This window comes from Eurytemora carolleeae, unplaced genomic scaffold, assembly GCF_000591075.1.
Source record: "Eurytemora carolleeae unplaced genomic scaffold, Eaff_2.0 scaffold784, whole genome shotgun sequence".
NCBI classification, from domain to species: Eukaryota; Metazoa; Arthropoda; class Copepoda; order Calanoida; family Temoridae; genus Eurytemora; species Eurytemora carolleeae.
Genome location: NW_019396758.1, coordinates 105,134 through 121,736, shown reverse-complemented (window position 1 = coordinate 121,736; position 16,603 = coordinate 105,134). Strand labels below are relative to the sequence as shown.

The 16,603-nt window shown below is 31.3% G+C and overlaps 1 protein-coding gene across 2 annotated transcripts in view; it reads left to right on the top strand.

Moving 5' to 3' along the window:
- The window catches only part of LOC111708292 (nuclear hormone receptor HR96), a 17,537-nt gene extending 3,853 nt beyond the window's left edge, over positions 1-13,684 (top strand). Inside the window, exons 6-18 of one of the 2 annotated variants that reach the window (XM_023481622.1) lie at positions 665-755; positions 1,330-1,509; positions 1,640-1,668; positions 2,089-2,190; positions 3,510-3,611; positions 4,194-4,284; positions 7,098-7,181; positions 7,676-7,767; positions 8,789-8,870; positions 9,819-9,863; positions 12,014-12,098; positions 12,813-12,856; positions 13,577-13,684. In XM_023481622.1, coding sequence (XP_023337390.1) covers positions 665-755; positions 1,330-1,509; positions 1,640-1,668; positions 2,089-2,190; positions 3,510-3,611; positions 4,194-4,284; positions 7,098-7,181; positions 7,676-7,767; positions 8,789-8,870; positions 9,819-9,863; positions 12,014-12,098; positions 12,813-12,856; positions 13,577-13,654 — 1,105 coding nt within the window. In that variant the 3' untranslated portion in view covers positions 13,655-13,684. Of the gene's footprint in view, positions 1-664; positions 756-1,329; positions 1,510-1,639; positions 1,669-2,085; positions 2,191-3,509; positions 3,612-4,193; positions 4,285-7,097; positions 7,182-7,675; positions 7,768-8,788; positions 8,871-9,818; positions 9,864-12,013; positions 12,099-12,812; positions 12,857-13,576 lie in introns of both variants that reach the window. The other variant, XM_023481621.1, reaches the window with a different exon arrangement.
- The last annotated feature ends 2,919 nt before the right edge of the window (positions 13,685-16,603 follow it).

Here is a 16,603-nt window from a genome sequence, read left to right as displayed (position 1 = left end):
GGGGGGTGGTCTGTAAGCACAGAGTTAATGTTAAAAGGAGTGTCGATTTAAAAGTTTCTTAAAATCTTCCATTTAATGGGGCGCACAACGGTACTGTTTAAAATTATATCTTATCAGTAATGTGGATGATATGGTTGTTTTTCAAGCTTAAAAAGTGTTTAATTCTGACAATTTCCTCCTTCGTTTTAGAGGCAGAAATAAAAATAGAACCACAATTAAAAATAATCAACTTTATAAAAAGAAGAAGAATGACATCTTTATCAGAGAAAGCTTCCAAGAGTATACTGTTGTCAATCTAACATCCTATAGTCCTACTCTTTAAATAACGGCTACAATCCCTTTAACTATAGGATTGAGTTGATGGATACAGTCCCTTTAACTATAGGATTGAGTTGATGGATATAGTCCCTTCAACTATAGGATTGAGTTGATGGATATAGTCCCTTTAACTATAGGATTAAGTTATGGATACAGTCCCTTTAACTATAGGATTGAGTTGATGGATATAGTCCCTTTAACTATAGGATTGAGTTGATGGATACAGTTCCTTTAACTATAGGATTGATTTGATGGATGTAGTCCCTTTAACTATAGGATTGAGTTGATGGATACAGTCCCTTTAACTATAGGATTGAGTTGATGGATACAATCCCTTTAACTATAGGATTGAGTTGATGGATAAAAGTAGAATTCCTGAAGCTAGAATAGAGCCTAGATATAGATCGTACTGCAGTGAGGAGTACTCAAATATTAAGGTAGCTTTTTACAAATATATTTTAATTCTTTACTTTCAATAAATGTTAAAGAAGTACGTCTGGCCCAGAGCATTCAGCTGATTAATAATCAGTTAGGATTTCAGAAAAATAAATTAATTTAAAAATATGTAAATTTAAAAATATGTAAATTTACAAATACGTAAATTTAAATAAACAGATAAAAAAATCAACAGACAAATTTGGGAAATGTAGTTGTTGTTGTTGTCGTCGTTGTTATTGTTGAATTGTCTTATACGATTTCTGCAATATCTTCCGCTAACGCCGTTAATAATATTGAGATCGTTAACGAGCAGTAACTTTAAAAAACGGAAAATACCATTAACAACACGACAGTTACGTTATAACGTTAACGGTTTAAAAAACCGTTGCTCAAAAATTTCCCTATAAACTTTACTGTACAGCTTGTTCCAGCTGATTGGAAGTCGGCTTTGTACTTGAAATGGGCCGGAGTTTACATTGGTTAACGAACTGCTTGGAACACGTTCCCTGCCCTGCAGAGTTGCAGACACATAATAGATTTATCAGTAAATAAATATTTGAAAAAATATTATAGGCTGAGGAAGAGATCACACAGGGCCAGGGCCCATCTAGACCATTGGACTCTGCAGTAAATTCTGCAGTACATTCTGCAGTAAGTGCTGAAGTACATTCTGCAGTACACTCTCCTGTACACTCTACTGTACACTCTCCTGTACACTCTGCTCTACACTCTACTGTACAATCTGCAGATCAGGTCATTTTTGCAAAGATTGGGCCTCCTTTTTAAAAATATATTTTATAAAAACTAAAAAATGGGGTTTTTAAAATTTCAGTTATTTTGTTTTCCCATTTGTATTTCTGATTTTTAATGTTTTGATTTCTAGAGTCCTCCTCTTGAGATGAACCAGGCAAGGTAGGATTTTTACGTTTTTATACAGTGTTACTCACAAAGGATGAGACTGTAAAGATTACCCAACTTTATTGAAATTTGTCGATTTAAAGATTGATTTATAGTTTTGTTTTTGGTTTCTTTAATGTTGTATTTAAATAGTTTACTAAATGATTAATTGCAAAGAAATGAGCCAGTTTAAGTCTGCAAGAAGCATTAAGTGCAAGAAAAGAGAATAAAGAAATTCCTTGCAGTTATAGTTTCTGAATTCTCATCCTTTTCTGGGAAATATGTAAATATTTATTTTCTGTTTTTACACTTTTTATTTAATCTTGGAATTGTCGATCAACTAATATGAGAAAATTTCGTATTCCGTGTTATACATTTGTAACGTCACGTATAATTGTTCCATTTCTATGTTGCCACCTATATTGTACTTAGCAGAACAATGACGATTGGAAGCCTGATCAATGCCGCAATATCAACCGAGTTCCAGCTCTGCTCTGAGCAACCCTCAGTAACGCTAAACGAAAGAGAAAAGGCCAGGTATAAAGTACATCGTTACCCACGAAAAATAAAACTTAAGTGATGACCTGAAAATCTTAAAATATTACAAAGGAATTAAGTCTTTGATACAAATTCAAATTTTCTAATCTATTTTTTGCAACCTAATGGTGAAATTTACACCATTAGTTCGTATACCTTCTGCCAAAATGTGGTATGCCTTTTTTTGTGTCAATATTATCAATATTGTGGCAATATTATCAATATTTTGGCAATATTATCAATATTGTGGCAATATTATCCATATTGTGGCAATATTATCAATATTGTGGCAATATTATCGATATTATCAACAACACAAAAAAGGCTGACCACATTATAGAAATTCCATAAGAAGACTAGGGTTTAGTGATTTTTACCTAAATTATTCACGATTATACTGTAAATTATAAATTATTTCAGAGATCAAAGACGACATTCAAGCAGTTTTCCGTTATTTGCATTTTTACTAAATAGGGACAAATCAAAGTACACTTCTGACCAACCACAGTTCCGATCATAAGAATTGACGAGGGTCAACCCAGACCGAAATATATTCTCAGTAAAATGTGGAACTTACATCTACTTTATTTACTCTTTGTGGTTTGGTCAAGCATAAACACACAATTTTAAATAGTAATCTCTAGATGAAGGGATTATATGCATTGGAATGATTTTAAAAAAGTTGCAAAGTTTTTGATGACATATTTGCGGATTTTTGAAAATTTTCTTTGAGAAAAAATGTATTCACTACAGTGATAACCAGAAAACTGTAGAATAGGAAGACGACATTATAGCAATACTGAAATGCATTTGATGCTGTTAGAAAGCAAATAGCTTTACTCGTAAATTATTAAATCACTTATTAAGTGAAATGGGTCTGTTTACACTGCTTAATAGCTGTGTCTCATGCTCATTGGACAATTTAAGGTATAAACTTGAGTTTAAAAGTCGACTAACTATTCCAGAGTTTTCTGGTTATCACTTTAGGCAAAAAATGCGCTCTTATGTTACCCTAGGCAAGCCGTTATCTAGGCACAATGTTACAGAGGCAAACTGTTACCTAGGCAAACTGTGACTAGTCAAAATGTCACTAAGCAAAATGTGACAGGCAAAACCGAACTAGGCAAAATGTAGCTGAGCCGATTACATATATACAATGAAGATGACTTTAGGTTTAAGTTTTGAGTTGTATTAAGCAGAGATACACGTAAAAATAGAAGTCTTTTAAATAAGCTTGTTAAAAATTAAAGCTTAAATAAAACTGTTTTTTTCGTTGTACTGATATTATCGCCGACCACTGAAGTTAACTGTGTATTCAGGATTAATGAACTATGTATCGCCTCGAAATCTCTCGATGAACCCTTTAAAGAAGATGAACAGCATGTTGTTATTAACTTTCAGATGGAACCCAAGCTTATCAGGTTAAACTAGATTTTTATGACACTATTGTGCACTTCAGCAATCATGCTTTAATAGTAATTAAAAAAAAACATAATGTACCAAGAAAAGTGCACAAATATTTCACAAAATTACCCATAACACAATAATTTTGGTTCACAGTGCTTTCAAGTTTTTGAACAGAAATTTGTTGTCTTTATCGAGAAAGTTTAAGCATTTTTAGGTAATACTTTGTCCCGAGCTTAAGAGAGGGGCAAAGTTTTTGAACATTTTCATACTTTTATCTCAGGGGAACGGACATTAGCTCCAAACCACGATTTGTCAAATTTGAACCGTAAAATCAAAACATTTGGCTTCTTGTATACTTTTAGGGTAAACATACAGTCAAATTACCTTACAAGGACTACTTTATCTCTCCTTCAAACAAAACTAGCAGAAAAAAAACACAGCAAATTAATGTTTTTAATACTGTTCACGCTTCAGTTTCAGATTTGATAAGTGTGATAGCTTTGAGTTCTAGGTGAGGGCACTGCCCCTCTTCCCTCCCCCCTTGTATACGCCCTGGGAGGGGTGGTAAAAACACTGAATTATTACGGTTTGTTTAGTGTGCTGAACCTGACTAATCTAGCTGTCAAGAGAATCATTAACATGACAAAACAAATATCAGCATTTGCCAATCTATGCCAAGAGGATCAGGTTTATATCCATTCAGTATTTAAAGGCAGTGCTAGCAAAAAATAGGCTATCGTCGAATTGAATTCGATGGTGATCACATCTAATCTTACTTCTATTTGTATACCGTCTATATTACTTCAAGGAGTTGAAATATTTCACTCAGATCATAAATAATTTAATTTAATTTAAAACAAACCATTCAATATTATAACCTATTATAATTAATCGAATTTATTTTTTTATTGAAACGACGATTATTTTGATCGCAACGAGAGCCGAGACACCTAGCGGCCAAATAATCGTTTTCGTAACTAAATTGTATATAAAACAAATAAAAAATATTATTAAATATTAATTTTTTTGAATGCATCAAATCGAAGTCAATTTTAAATATCTGAATGATTTATTTCAAATTTAATTGAATTATTTTCAATATGGGTATTGAACAATGAAATTTTGGGAATTTGTATGGACGCTACGTTCTTTAGTATGAGTCGTGGTTAGCCATTTTCCTAATGGGCCCACATAAAGAAGTAAGATTAGTTGCCATCACCATCGAATTCGATTCAACGTTAGCCTTTACCTTTAATATTTCTCGAATACTCCAATGAAGATCAGTTTTGAACTCAAATAAAAAGTAGAATTATTATGGTGTGCACAGTTTGCCTAATGACGTTTCACCAAAAAAGTTTCACCAAATAACGAGTTCACCCAATATCAACTTTTACCCAATTCTCGTTTCACCCAATACTACGTTTCACCCAACATTTCACACAACTCACATTTCGCCCAAACAACACATATTTAAGAGGTTTAACCCCCCAAAAAAATTCAATAGCCAATTTTATTTTGGATTTATAAAAGTTACATGGTTGAATTTATAAAAGATGTAAGTTTTATATAAGGATACATTTGATATTCTATTTTAGTACACAAGTTAGGCATCATCTTGGAGTCCAAATATGAACTAGCCCCAGCTAGCCCATTCCTAGCCGCAGAGCTTGACCCAGAAATTGTCTTAAGCTCACCTAACTCAAAATAATGTGAGAGACAGCACATTATTTAACATTAAAGAGGCCTTAGCGCTAGGCCTCTAGCCTATCCTAGCCGCAATGCTCAGCCCAGAATTTAAAAAATCTTGTGAGGGACAGCCCATTGTTTAACATTTAAGAGGCTGTAGGGCTCAGCCTCCTAGCCCATCCAGACGAAGGGCTCGGCCCAGAAATTGTCTTAACCCAACCTTACCAAAAATGATATGAGAGACAGTACATTATTCAACATTTATGTAATTAGCTACATGTTTGCAGATTTGGAACAAGAAAGTTGAGGATTTACAACAATTTGCATGAATAGTTATGAGGCATGCTTTGCTTAAATATATAAAAGTCGACACACTGAGATTAAAATTGTTGAACCAATCTAAGAACCTTTCCATGATTGAGGCAAATCAGTCCAGGAGTTTGTAAGTTATGATCTGAAATCGGGCGATATATTCATGTGCAATGTTGTTGACCATAAATCTACCTTCAACCCCCCCCCCCCGTAATGTTGTCTTTACCAAAACCATTCTTGGAGAAGTTCCAATCCAAAGCAATACTCCGGCAATTTCTCTGTACTCCAACAAAAAGAAAACACCAAATAGTGAAACGTTTTTGCCAGTTAATAATAAAATCCACAAATAACTTTGGAATCCATAGTAGATTGCACTTAAACAACCAGGTTTCTATTTTCAGAAGTATTTACAAATGTTTTAAACTACTCCATCAAACCCTCCAACCCTTAATCACTCCTTATCATCCCGACACAGCTAAATAGTAATTAAACATTCAATAACATTTATTTTTTTGTATTTTTGTATTTTTTTTTGTAAGTTTGAAATATATCCGTTTACCTGATAATTTGCAACTTTGTGTGGGAGCCTAATCAGTGAACCAATTAACCCACGAACCGATGAACCAATGAACCAATGAACCAATGAACCAATGAACCAACTAGCCAATTAACCACCTAGCCAATGAACCAATGAACCAATGAACCAACTAACCAATGAACCAATGCACCAATGAACCAATGAACCTACTAACTAACTAACCAACTAACCAAAGAACCGATGAACCAATGAACCAACTAACCAACGAACCAACTAACCAAGGAACCAACTAGCCAATTAACCACCTAGCCAATTAACCACCTAGCCAATGAACCAATGAACCAATGAATTAACTAACCAATGAACCAACTAACCAACTAACCAACTAACCAAAGAACCAATGAACCAACTAACCAACTAACCAACTAACCAATGAACCAACTAACCAACGAACCAATTAACCAATGAACCAATGAACCAATGAACCAATGAACCAATGAACCAAAAAACCAATGAACCAATGAACCAATGAACCAATGAACCAATGAACCAATGAACCAATGAACCAACTAACCAATGAACCAATTAACCAATGAACCAACTAGCCAATTAACCAAATAGCCAATTAACCAACTAGCCAATTAACCAACTAGCTAACCTAACATCAAATTATCAACGCCCCGCCTAGTTTCAACAAATGTGTATTAGACAAATAAAAACTGGGGAAAACTCTTGAGTAAGTGTAGTTTGGGCGAAACATGAGTTGGGTGAAATGTAATTTTGGTGAAACGTAGTATTGGGTGAAACGTGAATTGGATGAAAAATAAATTAGGTGAAACTTTATTTTACCTAAAATTGGTGAAACATTTTGGGCGAAACGTGATTGGGTAAACTGGGTAAACCACACCATTATTATGTGTTAAGATGCTTTCAATCTCTATAACAAGATATTTGTTTTACTTAGCTGGTTTTACTGAAAGGAGGATGTCTCGAGCTAATGCTGCTAAGATCGGTTCTTTCTTTCAACTCGGAGAAAAATACGTGGCAGGTGCGCATGCGAAGTTTTATTAAAGAATCTGTAAACGTAATTTCAGTTACATAAAATGTTTTACAAAAGATACCTCTTAATCAATTGTGAATTCTTGATAACGATCAGCCAAAGGTTTAAAGGATACCATTGTGAATCCAACATGCTTCTTTTTTATGGTTGTCACTTTCAAAACATGTAAATACTTAAAAAAAGGGCAAAACCTGTTCATCCGAAAAAAAGAATAAATCTAGCTTCTAGATGCAACACAGAGAGCTAGGTGTGTCAATGTCATGATGGACAAAGGTTATTCCGTAAAAATTGATTATGGAAAAATTATCCCAAAAATTTATTTCAGAATGTTATTCCTAGCTCTGTGTAGTATCTGAGGGGTAAGTTTATTTGAAAATCTGATAAAAAAGGTTTCGCCCTTTAATTTTAAAGGGTTCTCTAAGGCTTGTTCGAAACAAAATTGAGCCTGAAGAATTTGGAATATGTTTAACGTTATTGTTCAGTTGCCTGGGATGTCCTTTAAAGAGGAACTGAGCATGGATGTTCTGAAAGAAGCAAGTGTTCATGGAGTTAACCTATACGAAGAACATCAAAGGTGCTAGGTTTCAGAATTCTGTTGAGTGGAATTCCGCGGAATTGTACTCGAGTTGCACGAAATTGTGCGGAATTACAGGGCTCACAATTGCGCGCAAGTAAAATCCACTTTCGTTGGAAACCCTAGATAAACCCTCAAAGGATGAAATTTTATAAACAACTTTAGAATCATAAGATATGAAACCCAATTTGGTCCTCTGGCTGCCTTGAAAAAAAGTACTTCATGCATATTAACTGTCATGATAAACAAGTAAGCGTTACAAAGACCTGTGAGTGTAAGACAAATGATCTAATAAATTCCGTATACAGTTGGTTTTTAAAGTCTCATCATTTGTAGCCTGTATCTTAATCAACGCAAAGAAATAGTTCTTCTTAGTATATATTTGGTTTTTCTGTTTCTTAATGATTTTGCGTACCAATTATTTAGCCTACAAGATTTGCGTATTTGCGCATAATTCCGCGTAAAAATCACAAATTGGATAAAGTTTTCATAATAAAAGAAGCGCAATTAATTGGGTTATGTGTAGGCGCAAGCAAGAACATGTGCCAGAAATACGTAATATGAGTGCAGATATTTTAAAATTTCGTTTATTAAACCTTAATTGGAACCAGAACATATTTGAATTAAAGATCCTTAAAAGATGTTAATTGTCATTGACCTTAACACAGTTCTTGGCAGAAACTTATTTTCTATTGCAAATAATTGTTCTGTAAATCCTTCGGATCTTAGTAAAATGTTAGTTAAGAAACAAATGAAATATTTTGATGTCCCATTGGAACATGCATGGAAAGTTCCGGTTTTAAAATGAAGGATTCGATGATTCGTAATAACTGAAATGATAAATATGTTAAGTAATGAGTAATGATCAATGTTGTCTATTTGTGCATAATTTGCATATTTTTCTCTTTTCTTTTGGAAACCTGTATTTTCAAAAATTTATTTAAACAAATTTAAACTACACCATTTATATACGTATTTATATCTTTGTGTGTGAATAAATCTTTATAATAATATTTTGTAGGTTTGCCAGCTCCTTCCCTGCAGTGTACAGAACTGATGAAACAATTATGCTTTTATTGTCCGCCATTGCTCTCTTCTCCCAGGAATAGGATTTCAAACTGATTATGCTTTTATTATCCGCCATTGCTCTCTTCTCACAGGAATAGGATTTTAAACTGATTATGCTTTTATTATCCGCCATTGCTCTCTCCTCACAGGAATAGGATTTTAAACTGATTATGCTTTTATTATCCGCCATTGCTCTCTTCTCACAGGAATATGATTTAAAACTGATTATGCTTTTATTATCCGCTATTGCTCTCTTCTTACAGGAATAGGATCTTAAACTGATTAGGCTTTTATTATCCGCCATTGCTCTCTTCTCCCAGGAATAGTATTTTAAACAATTATGCTTTTTTTATCCGCCATTGCTCTCTTCTCCCAGAAATAGGATTTTAAACAATTATGCTTTTATTATCCGCCATTGCTCTCTTCTCCCAGGAATAGGATTTAAAACTGATTATGCTTTTACTATCTGCTATTGCTATTTTCTTTCAGAAATAGGATTTTAAACTTTAAAACGAAAACTCTGAAGATTTTGGAATAATTTTTTTTTTCATTAAAATTAAAAAAGGTTTTTGATAGGTTTTATGCAATTTTTAAAAACGTTTTAGACAACATTACTTTTTTTAATTAGAATTGAAACAGGTTTGTTTTATTTATAATTTTATTCGAAACGCATTTCTTGACTGGGGGAAATGACAGACGTTGAATGTTAAAACCAGGACCAAATTTATGCAGTAGCCAGGTGACTGAATGTTTTAAACCGTTAAATGCTTTTTAAAATTAAAATTCGGGTTCACCAAAAATAATATTTGTAAAACCTATTCTCATAATGTTAAACTGTATTCTTAATGCTTTCTTTTCTTCAACAAATTTAATTTTTGGATCAAGTGTAAAAGTTTATGTAAAAAATCTAAATTTTAAAGTTTGTGTAAAAATGTAAAATTTAAAAGGAAAAAAGAAATATTTTTACAGAAATTCTATATTAGGATAGAAATAATATGAAGCATAAAACTGTAGTACAGCTAGAACAGGTTAGTTACCATATTATTTTATAGATATATGTAATATACAGTGAGAAGCAGAAAACTCTGGAATATGAAGACGAAGTTTAGTCTCAAGTTCTGACTTTAAATAGTACAATGAACGTGAGGCACAACAATTGTGTAGTGTAAACAGACCCATTCCACTTAATCAGTGATTTACTTATTAATAAGTATTAATATTTGCCTTATAATAAAATCAAAAACACTTGAGTATTGCTTTAATGTCGTCTTCTTATTCCACATATTGCTGGTTCTTACTGTACCATATTTAGAATAAACAGCACATTAAATCCAAGAAATAATAGATTACAACATTTGTACTTCACGTAACTGGTGAATTTCTAAAGATTAAAAAACAGAATTGTATGACATTATGGTTTCGGAGATTAGGATGTTAAGGATAATGTTGTGAATCAATTAGGGTATTTTCCAAAGTACTGGTCATCATGAATGACGCTGATTACTCCTTAGAATGTAAACTAAGTGATAAAGATCATCAAGACAGTTCGGGTTTTCGTGGAAGAAAGTCCATAAAATATTAAGTTTTGAGATCAAATTTGTAAAGCTTTTTTAGGAAAAAAAATTCCATGAATCTAGTGACATTACGTCTTAGAACTTCAGGAAATATGAATAGTTTAAATTTGATTCGTTTATATTTGATTGCTAGTTGTACTTTGTCTCCTCCCAGGTGTATTTACACACCTGCATATTCTGATAAAAAAATAATATCAATGAAATCAATTTAAACTTTTAATATTACATAATTCTATTATTAGCTCCAGTATCAAAGAATTTTGATAAATACGAAATAGTGTACCAATAACAGGAATAGTATACCAATAATAGAAATAGCTAACCAATAATAGAAATAGTATACCAATAACAGGAATAGTGTACCAATAGCAGGAATAGTTTACCAATAACATGAATAGTATACCAATAACAGGAATAGTATACCAATAATAGGTATAGCGTACCAATAATAGAAATACAAAATATATACAAAATAAATTAAATTGATTTTTTTACGATCCGAGTTGAATGTTGCAACTTTCTGAATTTGTATGGACGCTACATTCTTAGGTTTTAGTCGTTTTCAACCAGGAATAGTGTACCAATAACAGGAATAGTGTACCAAAAACAGGAATAGTTTACCAATAACAGGAATAACGTACCAATAATAGGAATAGTGTACCAATAATAGGATTAGTGACCAATAACAGGAATAGTATACCAATAACAGGAATAGTGTACCAATAATAGGAAAAGTGTACCAATAACAAGAATAGTGTACCAATAACAGGAATAGTGTACCATAACAGGAATAGTGTACCAATAACAGGAATAGTGTACCAATAACAGGAATAGTGTACCAATAACAGGAATAGTATACCAATTACAGGAATAGTATACCAATAACAGGAATAGTGTACCAATAACAGGAATAGTATACCATTAACAGGAAAGTTTCAGGCCAAAAACGACATGATTTGGCTTAGCTAATTCATATACAAAATAATCGTAAACAATTTATATACAAAATAAATTAAATTGATTTTTTTACGATCCGAGTTGAATGTTGCAACTTTCTGAATTTGTATGGACGCTACATTCTTAGGTTTTAGTCGTTTTCAACCATTTTCTCCTTATAGACGCAACAGATAAAAGTAAGTTTAGTAGCGATCAAAAGCGCTTATTTTTCGCCGTAAGCCTATGCCCCCTTTCATTTTTCGCGAACACTCCCTTAAAACAATTATAAATATCTTACAAAGAATCAAATTGAACAGGATCGAACTCTGAACTTTAAATTTAAAGGGACTGGCAGCGTTATTTGAAGTGATCCTACAAGCTTAGGTGGCACACCTGCCGAGAAATACCGGTCAAAAGTTTTGTCTGGTCAAGCATAAATTAAATATCAATGTTTATAATTTTGAAATCTGTTTATTTCAATTGTGGTTACTTTATATACAAAAAGTGGCTTGCGCATTTTTACTAAAGGAAAACAAGGAAAACGGCAATATCTTCACATATTTGATTAGATCATGTTTTTAATGGTATCGTTGTGAATTGGGCAATGCCATAATTGCATGAAAGGTCACTTGAAATTACGCGTGCAGAAACATTATATTACTGTTTAGGATACTTATTATTATCTTCTGAAGAGGTATCTAGATTCCAAGTTTGGTGGATGCAAGGCTAGAGAATCCTATCTTGAACTAATAGGTATTTTTTGTGAGAAATATTTATTTCTTCACCTAGAATTTCGTAGTTCTGCGCTTGCATTTTATGTACAGTGGTAGGAGATTATATCATCATGAAAGTCAAGAGAATTTATCAATTAAACAAGCTTCTCTTTGATTACTTGTAAACTTGTAAATCAGAAAAGCTTGTTAACAATCAAAACTTAAATAAAAAAGTCGTCTTCATTGTAGTGATATAATCGCTTACCACCGTATATTGTTTTATCATTGAATGTTCGCGATTTTAATTACGAATATTTAAAAAAAAACATACATTTTCGCTTATAAAACAAATTATTTTTAAAATTCATTAATCATATATCTTTTTAATTTCATTAAAAGGAATTGAGTTTTTGCCACAAACTCTCGTAAACTTCAAACTATGAATTCTGTTGGATCAAATAATCTAAGTTTGAAATATATAATGTTTACACACCATCAAGTTGAAAAGATATAGAAATTAGAATATTTAAGTTTGTTGCAAATACTCAATTCCTTTGTATATCTTTTATTGAAAGCGGTTTTCTTTCACAAGTTATATAATTCATAAATTATTTTATTTCGAACAGAACAACTACCGTTTTTTTCGCAAAAAAATCATTTGTGTTTTTCAAAAAATATAATCTACGTTTTTAAAACAAACCAAGTAACAAATTTAATTCGTAAATGAATTAATAAATCAACATTTTTATACTAGGCATCCTTCTTCAACTTCGGGAGCTAAATGATTCACATTTGCAGGTATTTTATAACAAATCAAACAAATAGTTGCAAATGACATAATTTTGTCTGAGAAAGTTCTAATAGGTTCAAAATTCAATTCAGAATTCTAAAAAAATCAGTTCCGCGCCACACTTAACAAATATTTGTACAAAGATAAAAATCTTGTTGTTTATGGAAATACTAATATCTTATTTCAGCTGTTTATGGAAATACTAATATCTTATTTCAGCTGTTTATGGAAATAATAATATCTTATTTCAGCTGTTTATGGAAATAATAATATCTGATTTCAGCTATTTATGAAATAATAATATCTTATTTTAGCCGTTTATGGAAATAATAATATCTTATTTCAGACGTTTATGGAAATAATAATATCTTATTTCAGCTGTTTATGGAAATAATAATATCTGATTTCAGCCATTTATGAAATAATAATATCTTATTTCAGCCGTTATGGAAATAATAATATCTTATTTCAGACGTTTAGGGAAATAATAATATCTTATTTCAGCTGTTTATGAAAATAATAACATAAAATTTCAGCTGTTTATTAAAATAATAATATCTTATTTTAACTGTTTCTGAAAATAATAATATCTTATTTCAGCTGTTTATAGAAATAATAATATCCTATTTCAGCTGTTTTTGGAAATAATAATATCTTAATTCAGCTGTTTATGGAAATAATAATATCTTATTTCAGCTGTTTATGGAAATAATAATATCTTATTTCAGCTGTTTATGGAAATGGACCCACGTGAGATAGAACCATTGCTCAGAGAAATATTTGATCTTCATCTTATAAATAAATAAATAAATAAATAAATAAAAGAGGAAACTATTTATTATTTTCAGTTTGATAGTAAATTGTGCCATAAAAGGGACTGTAAGTGTAATTTCAAGTGACCCTAGCTCCATGCAAAGATGGCAATGCACGATTTAAATTGGTTGGTACCCTTTAGACCTTTAACTTATCATTGAGGCCAAAGAACAACTATCGTTTTTCGTATTTCTAAATCGTTAAGAAAACGATCCATTCCTATTTACATTTAACGAAAATACCATATATTCTAGGGCGGTTAATATAAAAACGAAAGTAAATATATTTTTTTTTGAATTCTTGAAATTAAATGTTAATATTTTCAAAAATAAAAAAACTTGCAAATGAAACGTTCAAAAATTACTAACGTCTCTGTATGTAAATAAGGATAAGTTTGACAACCTTGATCAGTCAAAGGTTCCATGGGTACTGTTGTTAATCGATATCGCCAATGTAAAAATGAAGGGTCTCTTGAAATTACTATACTATTAATACGCAAATAGATTCTAGTACAATGATGGCAACGTATGTACACTCTCATTACAACTGTATTCTGACGTCAACTCAGTTTTTGTGTCCGTCAAAATTATTAATAATTGTGTAGAATTAGTGCTTATCTTACAGTAAAATAAGTGCAATTTTTTGTGTTCTTTAGTTTCTGTTTCTATACTTTTTATTTAATCTTGGAAAACATGTCAATAATGTGAGAAAATTTTGTTTTCCTTGTTATATTTGACACTTGTGAAGTCGTGTATAATTAGTCCATTTCTCTATTCCCACCTATTGTACTTGATAATCTATTTGACTAAGACCACTTTTTTATATCTTAATTTCACCTAATTAACAAATAAATGAATTTCGGATTTTATATATTGTAATTTACATTGATCAGTAATAAATATAACATATAAAAGTTTACTGTAACTTGTTTTCTAGCAGATACAAGGTGGTTTAACAAAACCAAAAATTTATTCAAAATAAGTTTCTTTGGGAAAAAGTATCTTTTAACTTTTAAAATGTGTAAATGTAATTTTTATGTTTTGCTTCCTCTGAGTGCCATTCATTTCGCAATTCATTGACAAATCATTAGTTTTACTTTTCATCAATCAGATAGATTTTACGTTTTAACTGATGCTGTAAGTTATTGAAAATGATTCTTTCTATCTTAAAAATAAATTTTATTATGATTTTAACGCGCAGAAATGGCTCCCTCAGACGGGTTGCAATGAAATAAAATGTAAAAAATGTAAAAAATACAGATGAAAATGAAAATTTTATGCAGATATTCAATACATAGGTATTTTTAAACTAGATTGTTAATTTTCTCAAATTCAAATCTAATGACATAATATTAAAATATTAAAAATCGACCGATTGAAAGCAAAAAAACATTTTTAGAGTACTATGAAAATTTGATTAAGAGAAAAAAAGTTTTTTTTTGACCATAGCTTGTCCAATTTATACAACTTTTTAACTTTGTTAATTGTTTTGAACTCCGGTTTTAATGCAGATTTTATGATACCCATGTATGTGTTAATATTTTTACATATTTTGAGAATGTCTTGCAATTTTGGGCACTTAAATTACTCACTCCCAATGTTATAATTCCTTTTAAAAAATTGCGGCCGCCCCTCTTTACTTACCCCTTCTCCTCCCCCCAACATAGTTTTATTGGGAGATTGACCCCACCCCCTTTTCAAAGAGCTGGTTCCGCCCCTGCTTAGTATTCAACGTATTTTCCTCTACACAGAGGTAATATATAAGAAAACTTTAGCAGCGTTCTGACCCAAAATTGTTTCGGTTTTAGCGTATACCCCTTTCATTGTTCGCGAACACTCCCTTTAAGTTTAGAATAACATAGATTAATTCTCATTGAACATGAAAATTAGTTAGTTTTCAGATTTCGTTCCTGTTTTTTTTCTTTAAGAATCCAGGCTTATTTACAGTTTGTTGTTTGTAATTAGATATTTCTTACTTTGATGAATTTCTAAAATTGTTTATTTTTCCAGTATTTGTTCAAAACTGTTACTGCTTATACTGCGCTTAAAAATATTTATCTATAAATGGTAAAAACTTAAATTTTCTTTTGGGTGTCCCAATGAACATGGAAAAAAATATTTAAGTCGTTTTAAAATGTTGTTTTTTTTCAATTAGATTATAAGGTCAAAGTTGTGAAGAAACACGTTTCTAAAACATATTTTCTTAAATTTGGAATTTTGAATTTTAAAAAAATAATAATATTTTGTAAAAATTCTGGGGACTTCTATTAAATAACTCTGGGCACTTCTATTAAATAACTCATGGGCACTTCTTCTATTAAATAACTCTGGGCACTTCTATTAAATAACTCTTGGGCACTTCTATTAAATAACTCTGGGCACTTCTTCAATTAAATAACTCTTGGGCACTTCTATTAAATAACTCTTGGGCACTTCTATTGAATAACTCTGGGCACTTCTTCTATTAAATAACTCTGGGCACTTCTATTAAATAACTCTTGGGCACTTCTATTAAATAACTTTGGGCACTTTTTCTATTCCAAAATCAAAATATTTATTGTGAAATCCGAATAATATCAAAAATACGTCATTCTTATCATGATGACTTATGCAATGGGACCCCAAACACCGTGACTTAGGAAGACGACATTAAAGTAATATGATGTTGGTTTTAAATCAGAAAGTTATGAAAGAAGCTTGAGTATCAACGTATTAAATAAAATGGGTCTGTATAATCATGTTTAATAAATTACATACAAACTTGATGTTCATTGGACGTACAGGTGTCCCACAAAACATGACAGATGGTGAATAGTTTAAAATGTCTTCTTCCATAATCTGTTAAGTTGTTTGATACTGGAGAGAATAATAAAAAATACTATATGGGAGTCATACGGTAATAAAATTGATTTTAAAGTAAAATATGTTAATTGAGTAAAATAT